Source organism: Pyrus communis, chromosome 9 (assembly GCF_041283825.1).
Source record: "Pyrus communis isolate YQ-2024b chromosome 9, ASM4128382v1, whole genome shotgun sequence".
Classification (NCBI taxonomy): Eukaryota; Viridiplantae; Streptophyta; class Magnoliopsida; order Rosales; family Rosaceae; genus Pyrus; species Pyrus communis.
Window position 1 is genome coordinate 23,762,139 of NC_142573.1, and position 27,799 is coordinate 23,789,937.

Sequence of the window (27,799 nt, forward strand, 5' to 3'; positions counted from 1 at the left end):
TGATGGTTATGAGAAGAAGGTCTCTGTAATCTAACATCATTAGGTTACTTCTTCCATCGATCCATTGTCCATGGATTCACTATTTAGGACATATTTTGTTCATTGAGATAGTCCTAATTAGTATCTTTGCCTTCCGATGTATAAGAGTCATATATACATCAATTCATTGTCCTGAAAGGTTTCTTCCAAAGATTGACTTTCAGGGCATATTTCCAACAGCTTCTTCCTCTGCTCTTCTTCTTTTATCTTTCTCCTCTCTCTCTAGGAGATGAGCTTTTGCACAAAGCCTCAAACCATAACCCTAATCTCATGCACTCCTCTCTCTTCTTCTTCCTCTTCCTATCGCCGATCGATTCATAAAGACGCTCATTGGCGGTTTTCGCTCCCACAGAAAATGCAGAAGCTTGGATGGAGGGGGTGGGCTCGGGTGGGATTTTTTGGGGTGGGTGATGGGGGATTTTTGGGAGGGGTGATGGGGGATAGGAGTAGAGGGTGGGCTTGGGTGGGATTTTTGGGGGTGGGTAATGGTGGATGGGAGAAGGGGGTGGGTGATGAATGGGAAGACGAAGGGGATTTCTGTTTTTTTTTTTTTTTTTTTTTTAAACTTTTCTGTAGTTAATTATTTTATTCGGTAAATTACATTTTACCTACCCTCAGGTTTGGGGTTGATTTTAATTCCTTACAACATCTTTAAAACATTTCAATTTCTTACATTTACTTATCATTTTATTTCAATTTCATACATCCGTTAGAAATCTATTAAGTAAACCGTTAAGTGATGATGTGGCAAATATGGAATCCATATTTGTATTGATGTGGCTGCCACATTTGTGCCATGTGGCAAAAAAATAATTTTATATGCATTTAAAATATAATAATATTTACCCTATAAAAGATATTAAAAAAAAAAAACCAAACGAACCCAGAAACCCCCCTGCCCGACCCACTTCTCCATATCCTCCCTCTTCACCTCCCATCCCTTCTCTCCCCAGACCCACTCCTCATTCTTCACCCCCCGACCCACATTCAGCTTCGAGGCCCCAGCCGAGACCTTCCAAAAGATAACATGATCGGAGATCGCGAGATTGGGCGAATTACCGAATAGGCGTGTGGTCAATCAATGCTCTAGATGCTAGAGAAAGGTCGGGTTGACCGGATTCCAGTGCCGGTGCAGTGAGCTCTTCTACTCTGAGCACCGGTACTCCGACCGCCATGTGTGCAACTACAACTATTTGGGGTTTTGGGTGGGGTGGGGTGTAATTAACATCTAAATCCTAACTAATCATTAAAAAGGCACTAATCATCATTTTCTCGACGATTTGATCTTGATCTTGGCTTTGGAAGAACCATTAGTAGAACTACTCTTTTGCTTTTGGGAAGCCTTCAATGAATTTGGTTGAGATTTCTTCTTGGAAGATCTCCTCATCCCAAAAGAAGAAAGCTTTCTACTATTCTCCCAAGCCTCTCTGATGGGCTCAAGCCTCGGCTTCCACTACCATGCCCCAACAAGGTGTGTGTAGCCTTTTTGCAGCTGAGCAGTAGTACAAACCTCGCTTTTGGCCTCCACCGTCGTTGCGTCATCCTCAAGCTTCTTTTCCTCCAGCAATTGCAATATAAACTCGTCCAAAACGTGTATTCTCAAACACCTAGACGTCGTTTTTTGTATATCGAACGGCTCGCAGCTCATCGCTTTTCTAACAAACACATTTCTCGACGAGTCTTTACTGTTGAAGGAAGCCATGGTGACAAATGAAAGCACGGATTGGAAGGGATGAGAGGTGAAGAGGGACGAGATGGAGACGTGGGTCGGGGGGTCGGGGGGTTTTTGAGTTTTTTTTTTTTTTTTTTTTTTTTTTAATAGGGTAAATATTATTATATTTTAAATGCATAAAAAATTATTATTTTTGCCACATGGCACAAATGTGGCAACCACGTCGACATAAATGTGGATCCCATATTTGCCACGTCATTACTTAACGGTTTACTTAACAGATTTTCTAACAGATGTATGAAATTGAAATAAAATGATAAATAAATGTATGAAATTGAAATGTTTTAAAGATGTTGTATGGAATTGAAATCGATCCCAAACCTGAGGAGGTAAAATGTAATTTACCCATTATTTTAATATTTTAAATTTTTTATTAAGTGTTTAGCCACGTGGCACAAATGTGGTAGTCATCACAAATGGGGACCCCATATTTGCCACTTCATCACTTAATGGTTAACTTAACAAATTTTTTAACGGTTGCATGAAATTGAAGACAAAATAATACTAAATGCATGAGATTAAAATGTTTTAAAGATGTTGTATGAGGTTGTAATTGCATCGAAACTTGAAAGGATAAAATGTAATTTACCCTTGAAAAAACTATGGGAAAAACTACCGAGAAATCGGATCAGTTTGCACGAAACGGGCCATCAGGTGAGATGCGTGAGTCAACCATTCCAAAAATGGAAAGTCCCCCTTCTCAACAAACTGGGGCCTACTATTTATAGACGTCCAAATGACCATCTGCCTTTGTCTTTACTTGCTTATTTTTCTATCGTTACAAATCCATTTCACAAATAATTTTCACCTACTCGTTTGTGGGATCGAACTCTATCCAAAAATATTAAGATTGGTTAAAAAATGTCTACGAATTTTTAATGAATGTTTAAATATCAAATTTTGTAACAAACTAAACAAAAATCTAAAATTAACGAAAAAAAAGAATAATTTTCCTGAAAATACAAAATATGAAAAATTGAATGTTAAATTCGGGACAGGATTTCACAGCTGCTGTCAATTTGTATGAGAAAATAAATCGGGTTTTCCTCTCAAGATTAAAGCATTGAACTATTTGTCCTGGCCTTTGAGCTCTCCCAGATTCAATCACTGATTGAAAATGTTGGAATGAAGTTGCTGGAGACGTTGATGATTTTCAAATTATGAAGATTTAAAAACTGAACTTCGTGATTATAAAATTTATACAATAATGATACATTATTCGTAAAGAGATGGATCATTCTCCTCGGAGGCATTAATTTTCAATACACAAATATAATCGTAGAATATTGTTGGAATAAGTACTCGAGAAGAGGTCATTCGATATGGACAGTTGAACGTTTATGAAACATATGCCGGCTAGCGATGTATAAGTTATAACGTCGTTATTCTCTTGGGACCGGCCGAGTCAATCTGGAATCTGAATGCATACATGTGTTTATATATAAATATATATAAAGAGGGAGTCATCTCTTTCGTCATTAATTTTAAACGTATATATAATGATTTATATAGTCTTTTTAATTTAGAGCATATGATATGCATGTATAATATATTAATACACAGCTGAATATATAAAACATCGTCCGCAGCTGGCACTCTGGTTGTAGAAATCCTGAATTATACAGCAGCACTCTATCACACTTTAGTCCTTGATTATATACATACATACATACATACATATATATACATAGGAAGTTTTTAAGGGAAGGGATTTCCATTTTTTTTTTTTTTTATAAAAATAGGGATTAGTTGCGGGGGTCTACACCACATTGAACTTTAACGAACCGAGCGTCTATTTTTCAAGTTGTATCTCATAGATCATCCTTACAAAATATTAGCCAAATCGGAAATATTTAAGACATCTAATTGAGTTCAAAGAAATGAATGAATACTTTGTTATATAAGAAACAATGAAATTTGATCTTGATAATTAAATAGGCAAATGGTTTCGGATTGAATTGACTTTTGCAAGGATGATCTATGAATCGAGACTAACAAAATAGACGGTTCAGATTGTTGAAATTCGATGTGAAGTGGGTCTCACATCTAATCCCCATTTTTTTTTCAAAAAATTGGAATCCCCTTGCATAAAGGGCCTGCATATATATATAATACAGGGAATTGTTATTAGTATTCCAAAAATCTTATTCTATACTCCAAACTTTTTATATTAGGAAAGAAAAATACACTTGTGAGGAGAATAGAATGAGATTTTTAGAGTGCTAATAACACTTCCCTATATATATAATTACACATGTGAAATACATTGTAGATATAGTAGCTATTTTCTATTCATGAAGATAGAACGCGGATTGAATTAAGGAATTGGATCCGCTCCGGACCTTAGTGTGTAGAGCATAGGGATCAAATCATCTAGGCCGCTGATTGGTGTGTAAAAGAAATCAAAGCCGTTGCTTTTGTGTAGTGGGCCAAAAAAAAAAGTTAATGGAGACCGTTGGATTCAATTTGTGCGGTCCAGATAAATTGATCCCTAAACTTCAGACACTAAGGTCGGAAGCGGGTCCATAAGGTCGGAAGCGGGTCCAATTCCTTGAATGAATGCCAGTCATACGTCTTAGTTAGATGAAGGACTTCTTGGACCAAGAACACAATTCATACATGATGTTGTGATTAATTTATAATACCGCTATTTTGGCATCTCTATTTTATGTAAGTCATTCTTCTAAATTGAGCATATTTTAATCAAATATATATATTTACATACCTACCGGCTAGAATATACGTATTACTCAATCAATTAATTAATAGCTAGGTAGATATCTTAATTATATATTTGATGGAGAGTTTCATGTACAGAGACAGGTTAGATAATAAAAAGGGCATCTTCTGGTGGGAAACGATTCTGGCTCTAGCTGCCTTGTCCTTTACCAATTTAGAGTTTCAGAGACAGGTTAGACAATAGAAAGGGCATCTTCTGGTGAGAAACGATTAAGGGCATCTTCTGGTGAGAAACGATTCTGGCTCTAGCTACCTTGTCCTTTACCAAGTTATATTACGCATAAATAACCCTAGTTGAAAGCAAACGCATCATCATCAGTTGAGGAAGCAAGCGGCTGAGCTTGCTTACCTATATATTACATAAGATAGAAACGAAGAGAGAGAAGTTAAATAGAGATCGAGAGCATCGAATCGATCGATCATTCATCAAACTAATTAGTTAGAGTTTAGGGATGGCGATTGGGAAAGTTTGGCATGAATTAGAAGTGGAGGTGCCTGCAAGTGAAGCTTGGGAGCTCTTCAGCACGCTTGCACTGGCAAGATTCGTGGAACAACAACTTCCAGATATGATTGAAAAAGCTGAAGCCATTCATGGTGATGGAGGGGTTGGGACTATTGTCCATGTCAAATTTGTATCAGGTGTATACTTAATTAAATTAATTAAACGCATGCTGCATGCCCGCTAATCTTCTTGCTGATGATTAATTTGCTAGCTACCTTATAAAGAATCTCATTTACTTGTCCTTAATTACGAATTCTCAAATATTGACTGTAACCAGCAGGATTTTGGATTGAGAAATGGTTTACTTAGGCCCTCTCGCCTGCATGCGCCTCATATTTTTATTTTAGGCTAATTACTAATTTTCCTTGTTTATTACGTATATAATATAATTAACTTATTAAACGGAGCTTTCCCCCTTCTTGATCTTGTTCGATCTTTTGATTGTTCTTGTGTCCAATTTAATTTATAATGCTAAATGATTTGGTTAAATATATATAATTAATGTTAATTGATTATATATATATAGGTGCTGAACACAAGGAAAAGTTCACAAAGATAGACAATGAGACGCGAGTGAAAGAAGTGGAGGTGATTGAAGGTGGATTTCTGGATTTTGGACTGAGCTTATACCGGGTTCGGTTTGAAATCATAGAGAAATTAGGAGCTGCAGGTGATTCGGAACCTTCCTGCTGCTGCATCATCAAAACCACAGTTGAATATGATGTCAAGGAAGAGACGTCTGATGCTTCCAACGCCTCCTCACTTGTCTCTATCGAGCCATTCGTTACCATTGCAGAGGCAGCAAAGATCCATCTCATGAAAAAATAATTTGTACTCAATTAAACAGTTCCGTGAATATCATCAGTTGATGCAATGTCAAATTAATTTGGATCGATCTGTCCTAAGTCCTACCTCAAAATGTTATCTGCTTTAATAAGTGTTTCAAGTTGGATGAACTGCTCATCATTGAAGTTCTTGTTTGTTTCTTCAGATTCTGAAATTTTGAGAAGCAAATTTAGCAACTTGGAATTAATTTTGTTAATGGCTTATTGGAAAAGGTTTTCTCAGGTCAGGTATGACGCATGAAGCTGGGTTTCTTTTTCAGGTTAATACAGCTTCTTAGTCCGATGCTGCACTAAATATTTTACTAAATTAGTCCAATTTAGTTCCCAAAATTAGTTCAATCCGATATAGTACAATGTAACAAACGCACCCTTAATATATATTTGTATTATTTTTATACTTTTTTTAATAGAGTTTTGGTCACTGACATATAAGTTCTATCTTTATTAAATAAATGCTGCAAATATAAAGTAAAAATAGTATTTTTGCTGAGATAATTTACATTACATGGAGGTCCAGGAGGAAGTTTGTGGGTCTCAGCTCTTTTAAAACCCTAATGGACTACACCCCTATTTTAAATCTATTAGAATCTTATCAAATTTTAATTTGATTACACCGCTTAAATATAGAGCTGGCATTTTTTTTCACAAAAGTTGCTAAAATCGAAAATTACCAAACTTTTCGGTTCAGTTTTATCAAAAAGTATTATTATTATTATTATTATTATTATTATTATTATTATTATTATATTAGTGTACTTGGTTGAGATAATCTCAATCATTGATTCATAAAGACAAACTCATTCAGTTATTCTTTCTTCCCTCTCTGACTCATTCTCTCTTTTCCCTATGGACTCATTCTTGCTCTCATCCCTCTCGACTCAATCTTAGTCTCTCAAACCATTATCAACACTCATCAATGACTCGTCTAAGTCTTACTCTCAGTCCATCTCCTTTAGTTGCTTTCTATTTTAAGTTTCAATTCGAACTTATTTTTTTATGCCATATAAATTTTGAAGTTATATAAAATTTGGCACTCAAAGTCAAACCCATAAAAATAACATCAAACTTTGGCACTCAAAGTCACTTAAATATGGGCTAAAATTTGGAGAGCCCAAAAAACTTGGCCTAACAAACAAATCACAATCCAATTTTTCAGTTTACAAAATCTCCATTCAATTTCGTTTTAAGTTTTTAGTTAATCAAAATTTTGTTTCCCTTACAAAACCGAAACCATCCCTAATTAAATATACAATTAGAAAAAATAAGACATAAACGGTATTTTTTTTATTTTATTAAACACTGACAATTAATGTTCAAATTATAGTAAAATAATTAAAATTAAAATTAAATATATTTACAAAGCTTTCGAAAAATAAATGAAATAAAAATCTCCCCCACCCCTCCCCCAACATCCCAAATCTCCCGTCCCAGGCCTCCTCCCTCCCCCGCATCCCTCTGTCCTCTGTTTTTTTTTTTTTTTGCTCTTTTTTTTTGGGTATTACCCAAACCCAAACGACATCATTCCGCCAAACGACATCGTTCAGCCGCTTAAAAAATGCCAGTAAATATAGCCGTTAGAAACAGCGCACTGCCGAGTGCCGAGCAGTCACATAGTTGGCCGTTGGCTACCAAATTCAAAAAAATCAGACCGTTAGAGAGATCCTTCCCCTAACGTTATACTCCAATCCCCCAGACTCGCACCCACTCAGACGCTCTCTCTCCCTCTCTCTCTTTCATTTATTCATTATTCTCTATTCATTTCTTCATTAATCTTCCAGATCTTTCTAATTCCTCCTCTGGAATCCCCAACCCCAAACAAGTTTTCGAAAACGAGGAAATGGCCGACCAAGAACCCAACGCGCCGGCGCCGACAGCCACGGGGATGATCGTCGACGATACGTACGAGTTCTCGGCTCCGCGCTTCTTTGACTTCATAAAGGACGAGAGCGAAGATGACAGGCGCAAGGCCGAGCTCTGGTTTGACTGCGCTCTCGCTTATGCTCCTTCACGTACGTCTGCTTCCCTAATGCTTCTTTCTATCTTACTTTTCTTCCATTCCAGTTGTGCTTTATAGCCTTACATCTGTGTGTTTATTGCGTCTTCTTTGTTAGGGTTTCTCTCAGATCTGTTGATTCGGATTTTAGGGCTTTTCGCTTTTCTTCTCTCAATTGTGTAAAATTTCTGTAAAATTATTGGATTTTGAGGGTTTTAATTTTGGTTTCGTGGCCAATTTTGTCACAATTCCAAACGTTTCTTGAAATTGAAATAGATTAGGAAGCGATACCACAATCTGGATGCTTGCTCTGCTTTTTGGAGTTTGATTATCAGAAAATTTTGCTAGGTTGTGTTTGCCCGCAGAAGATTAAGGGCTGATATCTTTTTATTTTTTCTGTTAAGAGTAGAGAGAGAGGATTCTCAGAGAGACCAAGAAAGTTCTCAATTAGGCAACAATCTTAGGCATTTAAGGAAGTTGTTACTTGTTAAAAGGAATTAGATTTAAACTTTCCGGATTGTCGTTCTTTTCTTTCCCAAATTTGTTGCAGTATTTGAACTAGGTTTTATGGTATGAACTTGACTGGAATTTTCGTTTGACGGAGCAATGGATATTCAATTTGTGCTTTTGGATGATTTTTGTCTTTAATCAATAAGAACCGTGGCAATGTTCTGTTTGTAATGGGACCTGTAGATTTTTGTGCAGCTTTTATGCCTAAGATCAAGGCTGGTAGATCCTTTACGATCGAGAGCATGTGTGACTTTGGTGAAGCAGAGCAAATGCAGAATGTGGTAGTGTTTTACGTCCTTTTGTTCTTTACTATAAAACTTGGACTTGTTTTGTAACTCTCTAACTTCATGGTTGTTTATGTTTTGCAGAACTTGGAATCATCATCTGACTTAAAAGCTGATGATAAGTCTATCGAAACTAAGCCTGATGTAGTTGCTGATAAGTCTATCGAAACTAAGCCTGAATCAAAGATCGTGCCTGCTGAAGTGGTCGAAACAATCCCCAGCGAAGCGAAAGAAGAAAGCAACATAAGCCAATTCGTAGTATTAATTTCAACTTTACTCTTCTGAAAAACCAATTTTCTTGATTGCGTTTGGCATCTAATCATACTCTTAACTCCTTTAGGTCTCAGCTGATAAGAGTATTAGCCAAGTTGACAAAAAGGAAGACAAATGTACTAGCGGAAATGGAAGGTTAGGGGTCCTCTTAAGCTTTGTCTCGAGTCTCTTGACTCGTACTAGTGGATTAGAATATAACGTTGAGCTCGACGGTTTCTCATTTATTACTTACTGTTTTGCAGTGTTTTGGGTACAGTATCTTCAAATAAGAAAACTGCTGTGACCAGTGGTAAGGAGAATAGTAAACCTATCATTCAAGTTGAAATTGAAGCTTGCACTCCAAAACCACCCATGAGTTATTCCAAGAAGCACCAGACTGCTAAAAAGATAGCAAGCATGGTCAGAAACCCATCAGCACTGAAGCAAAAAAGTCACTTACAATCATCCCAAACCAAAAACATTAAACCAAATAGTGTGAAAAGGTTGGTGTGTTTACGTTTTTCCTGATTGATGTGTTGATTTATTCTAACAGTCATGACTGATTAGCTACTTAACTTGAAATTCTAGAGAAACATATGTGAAGAATGCATCTGGAACTCCACTTTTAGTTCAGGAAAATCAGGCGATAAAGCGGCAGAAATTGGACGAAGGAAGATCTAGACAGGTAACCTTTACTCCTGTACTGCTTTATCAACTTGATTGTGACAGCGTTTACCCTAATTCTTTTCCCTTATGTCCTCTAAAAAAACAGATTCTTAATCCCAAACCCCACGCGTTGCCCCACAAGTCAAAATTGGGTCATACATGTTCTTCAGCTGCTGTGAAAAAAGAGGACCGAAAAGTTTATGTTAGGGAACCTGCATCACCATTTGTTTCAATGGCCGAAATGATGAAAAGGTTCCAATCAAGTGCCAGAGACTTGTCATTGCCGCATGTAAGGCATCTTTCTCCATCTGCCTCGTTGAGTTCCTTTTCATGTCTCCTCATATTTTTCATGTTAATGATCAAAGATCGATGTTGTTTATATTTTTCAGACGAAACCCAAACTCACCTTGACTAGGCCTAAGGAGCCTGAATTTGAAACATCCCAGCGTGTTCGATCAGTGAGAGTAAAGAGTACTGCTGAGCTTGAAGAAGAGATGATGGCTAAAATTCCGAAGTTTAAGGCTCGACCATTAAACAAAAAGGTAACTTGTAATTTTATACTCTTACTTCTGTTTCATTTGCGGTATATATCTGTTGGGTTTATTGGATCATTATTGCTCATTACAGATTCTAGAATCCCCATCATTGCCTGCAATGCCAAGAAGTATGCCCCAGCCACCGGAATTTCACGTAAGTTGCTGTGGATTGGATGTTAGAAAAAAGGATATACAATGTTGCAGTGGTGATAATAAGTCTCTTATTTCTTATTGTTGCAGGAATTCCATTTGGAGACAATGGCAAGGGCCAATCAGAACGCAGAAACATCCTCGATAGCTTCAACCGAAATGTCCCGTCAGGTATTAGACAGAATCAGATTTGCTATTTCCATTTTTTGTTCTCGATAAGCCAGTTGAGGTATCCCATTGACAATGTTCTCTTTCTGTGTTGAAATACAGAATAATCCATGGAAGCCTCATCATCTTACTGAACCTAAAACCCCTATGCTACACACATCATTGAGGGCTCGTCCACCCAGGGTGAAAAGTTCGTTGGAAATTGAACAGGAAGAACTCGAAAGAATCCCAAAATTCAAGGCCAAGCCTTTGAATAAGAAGGTATGTCCAGTCCAGCCCTTCAATTCTGTTTGATGGTATTCATCTTGGAAACATTAGGAATTGAATTGATTTATCAAAATGTTCTTTCCCTTTGACATTGTTCACAGATATTTGAAAGTAAAGGAGATATGGGGGTGTTCTGTAATGCAAAGAAACATGTGACCAAACCTGAAGAATTCCATTTTGCAACAAATGAAAGGATACCACTGCAATCTTCGTCTGTTGTTGATCTACTTGATAAAGTAAGTGAAACGATTCTTACCGATCCTACTGCAGACGTAGCATACAAAAGAAAAGTAGTATCTGTACAGCATCTCTTACGCATCATTTGTTTTGTCTTCCAGCTGTCACTAAATTCAGAACTTCACCATAATCCAGTTCCGAGAAACACAATGCCAAACCCATTCCATCTCCACACAGAGGTATGATAATTCCTTTTGTTTCCTCCAGTATTATAGAAGTTAGGGTCATTCAGTGATGCATACAGTCTGCTCATAACCTGCGTATTGGTTTTTTGTTTGTGTCATCAGGAAAGAGGGGCCGAGAAAGAAAGGAAATTCATTACTGAAGTTTGGCATAAGCAATTGGAAGAAGAAAGAGCAAGGGTTCCAAAAGCTAATCCATATCCTTATACTACAGATTACCCTGTGGTACAGATACTTATTAATTTGTTTTTCCGAGTTTAATTACACAAAATTGGAACAATGACAGTTAAATGATGATTCCTGTTGTTCTAATGCAGATCCCACCCAAGCCAGAGCCGAAGCAATGCACAAAACCAGAACCTTTCCAACTAGAGAGTTTAGTGAGGCATGAGGAGGAATTGCAAAGGGAAATGGAAGAAAGACAGCGGAAGGAGAAAGAAGAAGCCCAGATAAGAGTGTTCAAGGCACAACCAATCTTGAAAGAGTAAGCAAACTTACATTGTTCAGGATTTTATTGTCCAAGTCTTAAAGAGACGAATGACTGATATCCCTTTGTATGCAGGGACCCAATTCCTGTTCCCAAAAAAGAGCGCAAGCCTCTCACCCAAGTTCAGGAGTTCAATCTCCAAGTTGATCATCGAGCTGTTGATAGAGCCGAATTTGATCAAAAGGTTAGGGAGAAAGAGATGATGTACAAGAGATACAGAGAAGAGAGCGAGGCAGAGAGAATGGTATGTGTGTTTTTCATACGTACTTTTTGCTGCTTAGCTGTTAGTAAACTTGCATCATTTAAACTGGCATGTACTAAAAAATTGTCTACTTATTGTTTGCAGGTCGAGGAAGAAAAGGCACTGAAACAACTCAGAAGGACATTGGTACCCCATGCAAGGCCAGTGCCCAACTTTGAGCATCCATTCTGTCCCCAAAAGTAAGGAAAAATGCAATCTTAACTGTTGCTGCTGCATTATTTCAATGACTAGTTTATTGATTGGTGCGTTTTATGACATAATAGGTGCCCCAAGGAAGCAACAAAACCGAAATCACCACATCTACGTGTGCTCCAACGAAAAGAAAGACGAAAAATGATGATCAACTCTGCAGTTTCCAGCGCTGCGGCACAGATGCGATGAATGAAACCTTTCCCTACATTACCGTGTGTGGCTGTTGTTCAAGAACTCTTGAACCCTGTACAAGGGCCGTTCGAGTTTAAGTGATCCAATTTTTACTAGCAGCATTAGTGTACCATTCTGTTAAAGGCGACCGAACGCAATTCTTTTGCTGTAAAGTTTCAGTTACCATGTAAAACCAATTCTTATATCAATGTTAACCATTGCGTAATTCTTTCACTATTACCGTACACCGCAGATTGACGAAATCAAATTATCCGAAAACTCAAAAACCACGAAGCCTTTCTTCCTTTGATTGCTTCATTTTCAATTGAACTTTGTTGCTCCAGAAGCTTCATTTTAGATTGTGTTTATTGCTGTTAAAAGCTCAATCGCCGATCGGGTGTTTATCATGTTGTCTCCCAGCTGTTAGGATTCCTGGAGGACGGAACAAGTTCATTCTGCTTCACCATCATCATCCCTGTGTTTCCGTTTCACATTTGGAGCAGTTAAAAAACCCGAGAAAAAACGAGGCCAGGCGTTTCATGAACCTGCGTTAGCTTAGAATACAGAACTTGTGAACGTAAATAGGACTCGTCCAGATTCCTTACCATAAAATTAAACTATTGATACAAACAAGTGTTTTACAACACAAAGAATACAAGAAACAATGTCTCAACTGGGGATCAATGCATCCCGGTATCTATATATCTTCAACCACATTTACAGCAACTCTGATATCAACGGCCAATATAACAATTTTCTCGTCCGAATTCTTTTGGCAAGTTCACAATTTTCTAACTAATCTCCTTCCGCCTGTATGCTATAATCTGAAAAGAGTAACAAACCAACTCATATTCTATACTTCCTGCAGTTTAAAACAATCAAATGTAATGCAACGACGTATGTCGGAGTGTTCCCTCTCGTTAAATAAGAGAAAAAGTCAACCAGCTAATGCATTTTGTTCTTTGCACAATATGTACTATAAATTTTGGACAAGAACCCTTCTTATGTCTACTCACCAAATAGTCCCTGCAGGAAATGCTTTTGGCTCTAACCTCTGCCAAAGTTTCTTCTTCTTGCAGAATTTTCAGGTCATTTTTGACCGGATCTATCACAGAATCCAAATCCAATTCCTCATCATCTGAAATGTGATTGAAACTCTGAGGCACTTCCAATAATTCAACTTCTTCAGCCCTCAAAGACGTCTTGTGAGAAACATACTGTACAGAAAATAAAAATTACACAGGCACTGGAAATATTTTGTAAAATAGAAAAATACCAAATATATAGAGCGGTAGATTAACATTTTGACAATGAACCAAAGCTCCTAGAAAATTTAAGGCTAGTCAGAGTTTCAAATGAATGGGGTATATATTTTCTATCAATTGTATGCACACAAATATTCCAGCACAAGACAAGGTAAAGAGGCGTGACAAGCAAGTTTCACAGACAAGGCGTTATAACTCTCATCCAAACAAGCATAAGAAGAAAATTTGCATGCTACATAGTCAAAGGAAGTCTGACAAATGAAGTTTACATCTTTAGAAGTTTAAGGTTAGTAATATCAGGAGAACAATCTTACTTCACAAAGGTGCTTCACTGACAAACTCGACCGACAGCAAAGGTGTGGCTGCTGCAACTTTGGTGTACGACTTGTATCCTTAGGAATAAGCAAGAGATGAACATCTAACTGCAGACGAAGAAGTATTTCATCAGAGGAAACAAAACCACAAAAAAGAAAGCAGTGCAGTTTATAATTTGGTCAATGTGGTGCTCAGAGAAACCCAGAATAACTAGTTATTTGTATGATGGTATCTCATTCCATCTGCCCTTGAGAAACTAAAATTCAGCAAGAGTACTACATGGGTGGCACATGCAACTAATGGACCTACTAACGACCAAACAAATAATCCAACAGCATTTCTCTATACCTCATTATTGTTTTCCTCTAAGCTCCGGAGATAATCAACCAACTTCGATATGCGCGTGCTCCGAGAATTCTTACTGTTGCAACCACTACCAATGCCATGCCGTGTGTGACTCCGGGCACCACCCCGCCCCCAAACAAGCATTTCAGAGCTACAGACAACACCAGGTGAAATTCCGTGGTTCTCTCGTTTCCCTTCTATATCATTTTCAGTGCATCCTCCACTTGAATTGGCCAGAGATGAAGTAGGCTGAGAGGATCGAAATCCTGCCCGTCTTCTTCGCCGTCTTGGCCTAACTTCACGCCGGTCATCAGTGGAAGATAAATTTTTGCCCATGTTATTATTGTCATTGTCATTATCATCCTCATTGTCTTTATATCCTTGAATATCAGTGGCTCGAGAATTCCGTCTCCTTAAAACAGAACTCCGACTATTGCGCAGCGGTCTCACAGGAAACGAATCTGGTGTATCTTTTCCAGATGCGCGTCTCTTGATTAGAGCTTCTGACTGTTGTTCAACAACTTTGGCAATTGATGCTTGGATCTGTATTGGAGCATTAATATGGAACCAGGAACAAAACTCAGTATGAAGTATGAACCTATTTAGAGAGCCAAAAAAAAAAAAAAAAAAAAAAAAAAAACATTAAAAAGCACGTAAGGTCATTGGTCTTGCTCCATTGCGTTGGTCCTTGGGGTCAAAGAGTAGGCTCATTGACATGTTCCACCAAGCAAAGGCCTGCTTTCTTTGGGCGAGGGTTAAGCTTAATGGTTCGAAGATAATTTCTTACTCATAAAACCACATATTGTAATGTGAAATAATTACCATATCTGGAGAACATATTTCTTGGGTAGTGGCATGTCCCAAAAAAGATGCTATGCGATACTTCATAATTAAAATTGTCAGCAAAGAAAACACCACCATCCAAATCTTAGGAAGAAAACTTTTACCCAAAAAATAAAAAACTAACCTGCTCGTTTCGAGTCCTCTCCTCCTGATGGAAAGCCAATTCCTGAACCATGTTGCAAATTTATTAGACTACACTCATCTATATGAAGTCAAAACATGTGTAACATTCACAAAACAAAAATACCTAACTAAAACTACATCATTCTGAGAAATTGAGAACAAATTAAATTCCTTCTCATTCATTTATTGTGTACGTGTGTGTGTGTGTATTGTGCGGTTGACTAAAACTTAATTAAGCAAAAATTATGTCCGTGACAAATCAACTTGCTATAACCGGCATATTTGTTATTTAAATATCTTATAGTTCAAAAATGTATCAAATGAAAAACAATATAATCTGTTAATAATTTGATATTCATCCATTCAAGTTTATGAACTTAAAAGTTCATTGTAAAGACACTAATTTGAAGTATCCTCTCTACTTCAGCCGTCAATGTTCTACAAAACATAAAAGTACAACACCTAAACTTATACCTCCTCCTCATACTTCTCAATATCTGGATATAAAGCTGCTATTAGGGCATCATACTTTGGATCATCTCTCAATGAACGCCGACTTGCACAGTGTGTGCGACAAGCAGGACACTCATTGTTCCTGAAATTATATATCCAGCTAAATCAATAAACTTGATTGGTTCTCAACTCGTATTCTAATATATTTTTTCGTTCTTTTAATCAGAGAATAACAAAAAGTTAAGAGGGAAAGCGCTCAACAGTATATACCCCATTCGCATTGACTTGTCGATACATTCCCTGCAAAACCTGTGTAGGCATCCCATTACAGTTCGTGTTTTCTTAATAATTCCTGTCCAGGAGAAGAAATCGAAAAATGATTGCTTACTAGATTGATATACCCATTACGAATAGCAGAAGAGGAAATGTAAGCAAGCAACAAGAGATGAAACAAGAAGCAGAATCAGAGTCTTCTTCTTTAACAAAACTGCGATAACTAGTAGTTTACCAGAACATTAGAAATACACATCCAAATGGCTGGTGATGTTTAATGAGAACTTCTGGGGAAAGGTGGTATCTAATGCTGACAAACTTAGATCTTGGAAAATCTATACAGGTCTTCAATGTGTATGTAAAATTCAACTAATAGCCTCTCTTAAATAATTGATAGATTCAAACAATGCTTACTCCTGTCAAAATTTCAAATCCCAAAAAGTTCACCTAATTGTTCAATGCTCTAAGTTCAATAAATACTCCATGTCCTAAAGAAGAAGATAGCCTCTGTATAGTTTTTAAAATTTCAAATTTTCATTAAGTCTTTAGACACCCGTGTAGTAGTCTAGCACTAAGTCTTCCTTAAGAAGTCTCTGCACTATCTGTATAGACCCACAAGTCTCTGCATCCAAACATTTACATACACCTGCCTAGCAGCTATTCGCGAGCCATCAACAGTATTATGAAACATGAAATATTGCAGAACCATTATTTTTGTCTAATTGAAACACCAGAACAATATGATACAGTTATGCATACTGCACAGAGTAAAAGATGTCTGTCTCCCTCGACTTCTTGGAAGTAGTATCCAATAACCAATCAGAAATTCCCCTCCTGCCAAGATAGAGGGGAACAAATTGTACACATGATGCTAACTTCCAACCATTCAGAAATGGTACTAGTATGTTAAGCAGGTGCATAATGACATAAATTTGGGTCACCTTGGAATCAACCTGACTACCTAACAGAGACTTTTCATTCTCTTTCACTATAGAACACAATCTTAGCTAGTACCCAATGAATGAAATAGAGTCCCTACAAGTAAACTCAAACAAAGTTTAACAAAATAAAACTACAAGAAAAGCATCTTGGATAGATGGAACAAATCTGGAACAGAAGAATACAGGAAACAGAACCGAAGAACCTAGGTGAAAAAAATTAGGAAAGCAACTGCAGAACAGCAGCAAAAACTTTAAAAATGACCCAAGAGCATCAAAAATCATTTCAAAACAGTCCCATATAGCCCCAAAAAATGAGGCAGAAATTCCAATCAGCAACTAGAAGGACCAGAACAAAGGGCCTGCCAAGAATTCAGCATCATGCAAGAAAAAAGAAGGTAAAAAAACCCTTTAGCACATGTGTGTAGACAGGAAATACATAAAAAAATGGCTTTAAGACCGAAATTGAGAAAAATAAGAAGGTAAAGCATCCCTAGAAGCTGGCCATGACTGGGAACCCTCGTTGGGGGCACAAAGGTGATTAGGAGTGGTGGCGGGTAGAAGGTATGCTAAGGTCTGTTTTCTTGTGGAAGCAGGGTGGGCAACTACTATGGATTAACCATCACCAAAGAAGAACTTGATTCTGGTGTTTCACAACCTATCAAGCATCAAAATCTCACATTTACATAAAAATCATTGTTATACTTCCAAATCCTCTCATGGAGGCAGCTCGATAGAGAAGATTCATTCTGAATATTTATATCATTGTAATTCTGGTTCTCTATTTATGGTTTAGAGAAGATTCATTCCAAATATTTATATCCTTGTAATTTCCCACCTACTACTGTTTGCTGAATATCTTGTAATTCTGTTTCTCAGTATTCAGAATGAATCTTCTATAAACCTATCAGGCTATCCGTCAATGGCATGCCATTTGCTAAACAATGTATCACCGAGGTTTTCTCACTTCTTCAACTAAGTCACACCCTTCTTAGCCTTCCTCTTGTTATAGACTAATCACAAACTGATAGTCAGTTTTGTTGACAAGATGAAGGATGTATGGAGCCAACCAAATTATTCAACTGGCAGGCCCTACACAGTTTGCCTCAGAAGATACCACATTGTGTTTTATAGTTTGAAGACAGTGGTGGAACTACAACGAACACTAAAAGAATCGGCAAAAGACAATTCATTCACTACCTCACTGAGAATCCATGACAACAATGCAGGCATGCAATGCAACAACAAGAACCCAAGTGCATAGCTTAGCAGTTAACCACCATCGAAAAGAAAAGTGAATTAGTAATTAAGCTATGTATGCAGGTGCATTACATCATAGTGCAATAATTAATTGTTATTTACAACCTTAAAGCAAGCAACACTCATGTTTTCTGAGCAGAAAAGAAAGAGAGAGAAAAAAATCCATATGCCACAAGGGGGAATCTTCATCAGTTGAGTCCAGTGAGTGAACACATAGCAATTGTAAGATTAAAGCATGACATCTCATTTAAACTCAAAAGGTTGAGAAGCAAAATTTACCAAGACATATTGGACAGTGTACATCTTTACGGAGTTCTGGCAGTTGTATGAATATAAATCTGCAAAGGCACAAGAAGTACATAGACTCATTTCTCAGAAATACAAAAAGGTGCAATATTCAAATTATATATATACATTAATACATACATACATACATACATACATACATACAGACATATATATATATATCACTAGTTGGATGATACACAATACAGTTTGTAACAGAACATTACCAGAAAATAGAAAATCAGAAAACTAGTCCCTGCCTTGTCGAATTTTAATATATCGGTGAATACAAGCACAAGATCCCAACATAGAACAATCACTCAAGCATTATATCAAGCAGAACCACAACTTGGTAGGTAATACCCCATTTGACAACCAACGACGAACCAATATTTATCAAAACCAATTTTCAATTTTTATTATACCAAGAGACGTCGAAAGCCCATCAACATTCAGCACACTGAGCTTTCATAAACTGCTCGAAAATGGTGGCAGAATCAGCATGAATCTACAACTAGCTAGCTAGCTAGCTACTACCCAAATAAGATATTTAAGTACGACATTGAATAAAGTAAAGAGAGAGGGAGAGTGTACTCAGGAGTTTCTTGAGAAGTAGAAGATGCGCTGCCATCAGAATCTGAAGTGGGAAAATAAAGCAAAAAACTTGTTAAGTTAATCAATCGAAAACCAGAACAGGACCCAGATGAAATAGAGATTGGGAGAGAGAGATGATGTGTAACCGGCATCGTGTTCGTCGTCTTCATCTTTTTCTTCTACTACTACTTCTTCTTCTTCCTCTTCTTCTTCTTGTTGCAGCAGTTGGTGTTCATCTTGCGGTCGAGATTGCTTGGGTCGTTGGTGGTGGCGATGGTCTTCATCGTCGCTGTGCTGCTCTGGTGACGAACGCTTCTGTGAAGGCATTGAGGTATTCTATTGCATACGACAACACAGACACAGATCGATGGAAACACACACAGATCTATGGATCGGTGGATGTGTCTGTGTGAAGGCGTTTCTCTCTCTCCCTCGCTCTCTCTCTCGAGCACGCACACACTGCTTTTGCCTAATAGAAGAATAAAATAACCAAATTTACAGGAACCGTAAAAGGGAGGCTAAAATTCATTTTATGGTAAAAAATTTGGCTAGTTATCGATGAGACGAAAGAAAATGTGGACGGTTTCGAGTTCTATATTCTGAGCTGTTGAGTTTGTTTGGTCATGAGTAAGGTGAAATTCCTCATCACTATTCTTGGGCTGGAAAGGGATAGATAATTATGGTTTGCCATTAGTTGTCAATCAGACAAAAGAAAATGTGGATAGTTTCGAGTTCGATGTTCTGAGCTGTTGAGTCTATTTGGCCATGAGTAAAATGAAATTCCTCATAACTTTTCTTAAGCTCGAAAATGGTGGATAATTATGGTTTGCTACTAGTTGACCTTTTTTTTATAAAAAAAAAAAAATATATATATATATATATATATATATATATATCTTGATTCGACGAAAAAAAATATCTAATTATTTTATATTTTTTGTCATTAATATTTAGTAAAATCAAGTTTTGATTACAATTATAACAAATTTAAAAGAGTAGTTATAATTCAATATGGGTTCTAAATTTTGGTTTTTTTTTTTTAATTTTTCATTAACGTGTTATTCACATTTCAAATATTATAATTTGAACAGTCTATTTTCTATATTACCATCTAATGATTATTTTTAGAAAAATTCATTTGATTTTGAAGACTATTCGGTCTTCCATATAAATCTACTTATTAACATAATAGTTGATTGGTTGGATATATTATAAATGGGTGGTTAAATGATCTCTAAATCAAATTATTTGTTTCCAGAGATAATCTTTAGTTGTTGAAAAGAGAACAAAGAGTTCGAAATACGGTATTTATACCCTTAAATGATGTCACATTGGAAAAAAAAATCAAAATAAAACAAAAATAAACTCCCTCCTTAATAGAAAGAACGGTAGTATAATACTTTAAATAATATTGAGCATCTCTTTACCATTGCCAATTGAAGCCTTTTCTTTTCCTGACGAATTGATTTTAATTTGATCACTGTTCTAAAACTTTCTGCCTAGTGCCGCCAGGCCCCGCCTAGGCGCTAGGCAATTGACCACCGCCTCGATTAATGTCTAGGCGTTTGAAAGTAAAGAAAGGGCACCTAGACTTACTAAGGCGCCCGCCTAGACCCTCTAGGCACCCGCCTAACCCAACCAGACCCGCCTAGACACCCGTCTAGGTTGCAACTCACTTAAACCAAAAATAGATAACTTTCATTTTGCATTTTATTCTTTCAATAAATTATAAGAGACTTGTTGAATATTTAAAGGAACACACATTATATATTTGTTTCCCATATTTTCACTATGTTCCAATAGCTCATAATTTATATGTGTTTGGACCCGATTTTACACTATTGCCCCGAGTGATCAAGGTCGTTGAATGAGCATGATTTTAGACCGTTGACCGATAAAGTAGTTGAAATAATTTTTAATTATTATTGAGAAATAATATTCTGATTTTAATCATGATATTATCTCTTAGTAATATATTAAAGGAAAGTGTCATTGGCACTCCAAAAATCTCATTCTACACTCCTCACAAGTGTTTTTTTTTTTTTTCAAATATAGAAAGTTTGGAGTGTTGAATGAGATTTTTGGAGAGCCAATTATAATTCGCATATTAAATTATTTGAACCTAATATTACTCTAAATCTGGGATATCCACGGCATCGGATAATGAAGTAAGCAATACAATTCAAATTAATTTGGGATGACTAGCAAGGGACGTGTAGATTGAAACAGTTTGGAGTGGAGATCAGCATATGGGATTTGATGATCTCCAAAAGTAAAATCATGGTCTTGGATAATGATGAGATAAGAAACTTAGGTAGGCTAGCCTTTTTTGCATGGTGATGGGTGTTATCAGATTGAGTGCAAAGTGATAAGAATTAATGGTGGGAATACAATGTGCATACCGTGTGAAAGGGTATTTTGATATTTCAAAAGGACACATGTTGTTCCTCTTGTAAAAGTCTAAATGCATAAGGAGACTAGGGAGATTTTTGTCAAAATATATTAAAGATAATATCAGTTATTTTGATATTGTTTTTGGGATATTCAGAAAAAATCTTTATTGGATTGACAATTAAAGAGACTCGCTATAAATACAAAGCTGCAAGTAACGAAAAGGGGGCCCCTTCCAATTCAACACATAAACTGCCTTGCGCAAACTCTCATTCTACGCGAAATCTCTCAACAACCTTGAGATTTTTATTTTCCTTTTTCGCCAACACATCTTCAGTTTGGATAAACAGCACTGTGAAGGCAACCGGTGAACATCTTCAGTTTGGATAAACAACATTGTTGCCGCAGAATCAGCTGACCACGAAAGACCTTCAGTTTGGATAAACAGCACTGCGTCGAGGTTGACTGATTACCTATCCAAGTCTCAGCCGACAAGGATTTTCAAGTCTTTGTTGGTAGAGGTCATCCCATTAGCCTTATTGGCGAACTGAGGTGTTACAATTTACTAGGCTCGGCACATTGAACGTCGAGTTGTTTATGATTGGATATTCACAAGTAAGTTTTAGAGTTCGACATTCTAACAGCTGAATCACATTCACCATCAAGACATACATCTCTTTTGAGTATGTGTCTGTATAACTTGGTGCCAGTTCGACGTGCTTATACTCTCATGAATATAACTGTGATCGAACCCGACACCGACGATCCGTGAACTTTGCAAGACTAATAGCCTTGTATTCAAGCTCTAGAACTCGAAGACCGATACGTGTTCCTTCCTCGTCCGCAGTCTCAAGAATCAAGAAGTCAGCAACGCACCCGATGCAACATCAACACATTTTACTCCCTGGCCGAGCTTGGCCGACGAGTTGGCACGCCCCGCACACAACCAAATGAAGTAGTTAGCTTATTAATTACTCGGTATGCATGCCACGTAGACTTGGTAGTTTTTAGGGTCAACATTTTGGCACGCCCAATGAGACCCAGTGCTAAAACTATGAAATTCACATGGTAGATTAAGATCTCAATCAGGTTCCAGTGGACGAGATTTGGCGCCAAGTAAAGAATTGCTACAAGAAAAAAGCAAAACTCTTTGAGAAGTTGTCTAGAAGATGGGAGCAATTTTCCGCTCCAGCCACAATCAAAATTCGGCCTAGAAAAATTGTCAAGACGGCTGAAGAAAAACCTAGGCCACCTATTTTTTCGGTCAAGACTGAAAGTTCAGTTGGCCTAAAAGAAAAAGTTCAAGTTTCTGAGCCAAAAATCGACTTACAAAATTATTTGTCAGAGTACTCCAATGACGAACAAGGCCAAGACATAGACCTAGCCGGACAAACCACGCCAATCGATATGATTATTGGCGATAAAGCTAATATAGAGAAATCTCATTCAACTAAAGTGTTCGAGTTAAAAGCCGAAATTGGCGAAATTATTATGCATGGGGGGCTTAATAATTGTTCAATGCATTCAGCGGCTGAGAATAAAAAATATTTCGCCAAGTCAAAAGTATTTGGAAATGATTCTTTATTCGGCCTAAAGCGAAATCAAATTGAGAATTTTGATATAAAAAAATCTCGACTAGGAGTAAAGCATTGTTGGCCTCCTCCTGATTATGGTTCGGCCACTTTCGTTTTCGTTTGTTAAAATATATATAATGAATAAATTATTTTCTTAACCATTTGGTTTTTCAACCGATACGTAAAAAAATATGGGGGTGCAGCATTGTGTCATGCTGATTTACATTCAGTTGGGTTTTTATCACGACTAAATACATCAGGATGCTTTTCGCCGAATAAATATTTGTGTTGGGCGGTAAGGTTTGTTGGTTGGTATTCGGCCGTAGTGATTGTGTCACTCTAGTCTTCAAAATTACACTCGGCCGAGTCCTACACGTTTGGAAATATGATTATTGAGTCTTTACATATGGCTGCACTTATTGAGTGGATAATATTATACATGCATGGTGCCATGATGGGCTCTCACCAGTGTTGAAAAAATATATATTGGCATATGTGGAGTTTTGGTGATAAACTTCTTTGGTGGGGTGTTATACTTTCTTTAACTTTCTGCCATATATTTCTTCGACCATAACTGTCCTCAACCATATATTTCTTCGACCGTAGCTTTAATGATAGACTTCTTCGTTATCGACAACGATGTATAAAGTGTGCATAATGGCCTCGGACTTTAACATGCAATTGGTGGGATTTATCTTTCTTCCCAGACATCAACACCTCAGCTACTTTGCCTTGCTAAAAAAAGAAAATCAAATTTTCATAGCACATGGAATCATACGAGGTGGAAGTTCTTTATGTAACAAAATCAAGAAGAGGGATAACAGGAGGATCATGTTCGCAGGGGGCGATGTGTGGTACAAACGGCTAAATATTTTTGCACTCACCGAGAGATATATGCAACATATATTTGTATTGCAAGTCAGCATGCAAGGGAGCATTTGTTGTTTACTGTCTGCTGCAGAAAAATAGGCATGAAGCAAAAAGCAATATTCACCGAAGCGATGGCCGAGAATTGGTGGTAAACCGAGCTGTCGAGTATCAAGTTTTTCTCAGTCCTATTTTCTTTAGTCGATTTGACCAAATGAAGTGGTGAGCCCATTTGGTGGTCCCAATTTAGTACAATATATGCGTGAACTCATTCTTGCTATATTTGCATGCACCGACTCGGCAGTAGTTTAGGTGCTACCAAGAATCAGTTTGCTTGGCCTAGTTCTTTTGGCTACCCAGTTTTTCATGACCCAGTTCTCTCGGCTGCCCAGCTTTTTCTCGGCCTTGTTTGCAAGTTTTGTCTTTCGACCATATGAATTGGTCGAGCTCGACTGTAGTATAATTCGGCGGGGCAACGTTTGCAATAGGACAAATCCCACCAAAGTGGAATCTTGGCCAAAAAGTATGGCATGTAGAAATTAATCATGGCATGCAAAGATTTAGTGATGATAATTCATTTGGTATTTGTATTGGCTGAAGGGACCATGATGATATTTGGTTGTGATATGATTATTGCCGAGAGATTTTTTCCGGTAATACAACGGCACTTTTTTGGCATAGATGATTAATTTCCTTAACCATTCGCCTTAAGAGCCAAAGCTGAAGGAAACTGGGGGGCAATGTTTGGACCCGATTTTACACTATCGACCCGAGTGATCAAGGCCGTTGAATGAGCATGATTTTAAACTGTTGAACAATAAAGTGGTTGAAATAATTTTTAATTATTATTGAGAAATAATATTGTGATTTTAATCATATATTATCTCTTACTAATATATTAAATTATTTGAACCTAATATTACTCTAAATTAAGGATATGCACGACATTAGATAATGAAGCAAGCAGTACAGTTCAAATTAATTTGGGATGACTGGCAACGAATGTGTAGATTAAAATAGTTTGGAGTGGAGATCAGCATATGAGATTTGATGATCTCCAAAAGTAAAATCATGGTCTTGGATAATGATGAGCATGGACGGAGCCAATGAAGGCTCATTGGGGGCAGATGCCCCCACTCAAGTAATTCGTTTGTTTAGTTGCAGACTACAATTATATAATATACATGGGTTATCTTTGAAGAAAATATATGTATATAATATCCAACATACATTCATTCTACTTATACTCCAGATCAAATATTATATGAGCAATACATGCTCTTGTTCTATCATTCAAACCGAAAAAACCCTCTCCCACCTTTCATGTACTTATATTTTTCTCATCACTTTGCCACTTTCCACTACTATATTGAAATTTTTGTAACATTGGAATTATGATACATCATCATTTGAAACCATCCTTAATATCATATTGCGTATAACCATATTATAATAAGATTTTCTTAGTTGTTTTCGGTTGTCCTCGCTAGAAGAAATTTTTGGTTCCGTCTCTGATGATGAGATAAGAAATCTAGGTAGGCTAGCCTTTTTTGCATGGTGATGGGTGTTGTTAGATTGAGTGCAAAGTGATGAGAATTGATGGTGGGAATACAATATGCATACCGTGTGAAATGGTATTTTGAGATTTCAAAAGGACAACTGTTGTTCCTCTTGTAAAAGTCTACATGCATAAAGAGACTAAGGAGATTTTTGCCAAAATATATTAAAGATAATATCAGTTATTTTGGTATTGTTTTTGGGATATTCGGAAAAGGTCTTTATTGGATTGGCGATCAAGGAGACTCGCTATAAATACAAAGCTGCAAGTAACGAAAAGGGGGGGCCCTCCAATTCAACACATAAACTGCCTTGCGCAAACTCTCGCTTTACGTGAAATCTCTCAACAACCTCGAGATTTTTATTTTCCTTTTTCACCAACACATCTTTACTTTGGATAAACAGCATTATGAAGGCGACCGACGAACATCTTCAGTTTGGATAAACAGCATTGCGTCGAGGCTAACTGATTACCTATCCAAGTCTCAGCTGACAAGGATTTTCGAGTCTTTGTTGGTAGAGGTCATACCATTAGCCTTCTCGATGAAGTGAGGTGTTACAAGTTACAGGGCTCGGCACATTGAACGCCGAGTTGTTTATGATTGGATATTCACAAGTAAGTTTTAGAGTTCAGTATTCTGACAGCCGAATTACATGCACCATCAAGACATATATCTATTTCGAGTACTTGTGTTTGTATAGCTTGGTGCCAGTTTGGTGTGCTTATACTCTCACGAATATAATCACTGTGACCGAACCCAGCGCTGACGATCTGTGAACTTCGCAAGACTAGTAGCCTTATCTTCAGGCTATAGAACCCGAAGGCTGAGGCGTGTTTCTTCCTCGGCCGCAGTCACAAGATCAAGAAGTCAGCAACGCCCCGACGCAACTTCAACACATTCTACACCCTGGCCGAGCTCGACCGACGGGTTGGCACGCCAGGCACATAACTGAAAGTCGTAGTTAGTTTATTAATTACTCGGCATGCGTGCCACGTAGGCTTGATAGTTTTTAGGGTCAACAATATGCCATTCCATTTTGTAGTGTATGATGAAATCATATATATTTTAAGTATAAACAGATACGTATTTACACGAAATATAATTGATTTAATTAAATCCACCTAGTCCGCCTAGGCGCTAGGCCCCAGCTTGCCGCCCGACTAGTGCCTAGCGTCTTTTAGAACCTTGATTTTGATGCACATTTTCTAATATAGCATCAAAATTGTCCATGTGTTACACTTAAAAACCATACACATGAGGACGTGCATCAAGAGTTATCCCATGTCGGAAAATGAAATTGCAAACTCTCTATCTTCTGTAGCTTAGGTGTCTCAATGACATTATTCAACCAAAAAAGCAAAAACTAGTTTAGGGATGAAAATTCAAACCATTAAACTTAATAACCGTCTGAATGGAATGGATTTGGGTATGAAAATTCAGGTATACTTTTTTTTTTTTGGTCAAACGTTGGATTTGTTAGATTAGATATAAGATTACAGAATCAATGAGGATCAAACCCATGCTGTGGTGCAAGAGCAACACTCATCTCCACCACTGTTGTAAAGGGTCACTTGCAAAATTCAGGTTTGGTTTGAATATGAAGAAAAACCATGAATATTATTCGGTTATGGTCTTGGATATGGTTATAGGGGTCCTTCATCCGTATCCATCCTCAAATCCGACTTAAATAATATGTATAATATAATTGTTTGGGCCCAAAATGTTATTTTAGGCTGAGTTCAGATATTCTCGGCCCAATGGTGTTTATTTAGAATCTTGTCGTGGGCCTGCCCTGTCGAGGTTGGCTAAATCCTGCTACAAAGAGGATTGTTTCGGATAAAGGTGGAGTAGTCAAATCCTGGTATATTAAGGAGTCTCAAAGCTAAAGTACTTGGGATTAGGAGATGAAATTGGTTTGTTTGAAGGTTTGGTTCAGAGTCCTATGGAGATTAGGATTGGTTGAAGTTTAATCAGATTAATTTGAGGAGTTCTAATCCTAATATGTTTCTAGTTCGGCCATAGAGGTTCTCGGTGATATAAATAGAGGAGGGTGTGTATCATTCAGGGCCCTTCCAATTCAACACACAAACTGCCCTGCACAAACTCTCGCTCTACACGAAACCTCTCAACAACCTTGAGATTTTTATTTTCTTTTTCCCACCGGCACAACTTCAGTTTGGATAAACAGCACTAGAGCCGTAAAATCAGCCGATCAGGGAGCACCTTCAGTTTGGATAAACATCATTACTTCTCGGCCGACTGATTACCTATCCAAGTCTCGGTTGACAAGGATTTTCGAGTCCTTGTTGGTAAAGGTTATCTCATCAACCTTCTCTGCAAAGTGAGGTGTTATGAGGTTACTATATTCGATACATTAAGAGCAATGTTCTAAAAAACGGCCTAGGCGGCCACTTAAGCGCTAGGCGGTGGTGACTAGAGGTATTTTCTTGCAAATCGGTTGGAAAAATCAGTTGGGCTCTAGGCGGGCTAGGCGGTGCTA

General features: G+C 37.4%; 3 protein-coding genes and 1 pseudogene across 5 annotated transcripts; 2 read left to right on the plus strand and 2 right to left on the minus strand.

The window, feature by feature from the left end:
- Positions 1–1,229: 1,229 nt before the first annotated feature.
- Positions 1,230–1,762, minus strand: LOC148694437 (uncharacterized; annotated as a pseudogene).
- Positions 1,763–4,814: 3,052 nt separating this feature from the next.
- On the plus strand, positions 4,815–6,041 carry LOC137741167 (norbelladine synthase-like). The gene is made up of 2 exons (XM_088699540.1): positions 4,815–5,149; positions 5,539–6,041. Exons 1-2 carry the CDS (start codon positions 4,963–4,965, stop codon positions 5,838–5,840), a joined length of 489 nt encoding a protein of 162 aa, XP_088555666.1. The 5' UTR covers positions 4,815–4,962; the 3' UTR covers positions 5,841–6,041.
- Positions 6,042–7,450: 1,409 nt separating this feature from the next.
- TPX2 (targeting protein for XKLP2) lies at positions 7,451–12,448 on the plus strand. Its single transcript, XM_068480812.2, has 18 exons — positions 7,451–7,866; positions 8,556–8,641; positions 8,729–8,902; positions 8,985–9,052; positions 9,160–9,399; positions 9,485–9,581; positions 9,669–9,851; positions 9,952–10,104; positions 10,190–10,252; positions 10,339–10,419; positions 10,519–10,677; positions 10,785–10,919; positions 11,022–11,099; positions 11,208–11,327; positions 11,420–11,586; positions 11,665–11,833; positions 11,936–12,030; positions 12,115–12,448. Exons 1-18 carry the CDS (start codon positions 7,695–7,697, stop codon positions 12,230–12,232), a joined length of 2,358 nt encoding a protein of 785 aa, XP_068336913.2. The 5' UTR covers positions 7,451–7,694; the 3' UTR covers positions 12,233–12,448.
- A 335-nt stretch (positions 12,449–12,783) lies between these two features.
- Positions 12,784–19,509, minus strand: LOC137739526 (putative E3 ubiquitin-protein ligase RING1a). 3 transcript variants are annotated; one of them, XM_068479123.2, is made up of 10 exons: positions 19,055–19,509; positions 18,909–18,951; positions 18,309–18,367; positions 15,829–15,910; positions 15,580–15,700; positions 15,107–15,148; positions 14,143–14,682; positions 13,794–13,901; positions 13,231–13,431; positions 12,784–13,038 (listed from the first exon to the last, which is right to left on the minus strand). In XM_068479123.2, the coding sequence occupies exons 1-10, from the start codon at positions 19,233–19,235 to the stop codon at positions 13,006–13,008; spliced, it is 1,410 nt and encodes a 469-aa protein (XP_068335224.2). In that variant the 5' UTR covers positions 19,236–19,509; the 3' UTR covers positions 12,784–13,005. The 3 variants fall into 3 exon arrangements, with proteins under 3 accessions (XP_068335224.2, XP_088555943.1, XP_088555944.1); XM_088699817.1 differs by having other exon boundaries at positions 15,820–15,910; positions 19,055–19,410; XM_088699818.1 differs by having other exon boundaries at positions 15,820–15,910; positions 18,909–18,949; positions 19,059–19,368.
- Between the last annotated feature and the right edge of the window lie 8,290 nt (positions 19,510–27,799).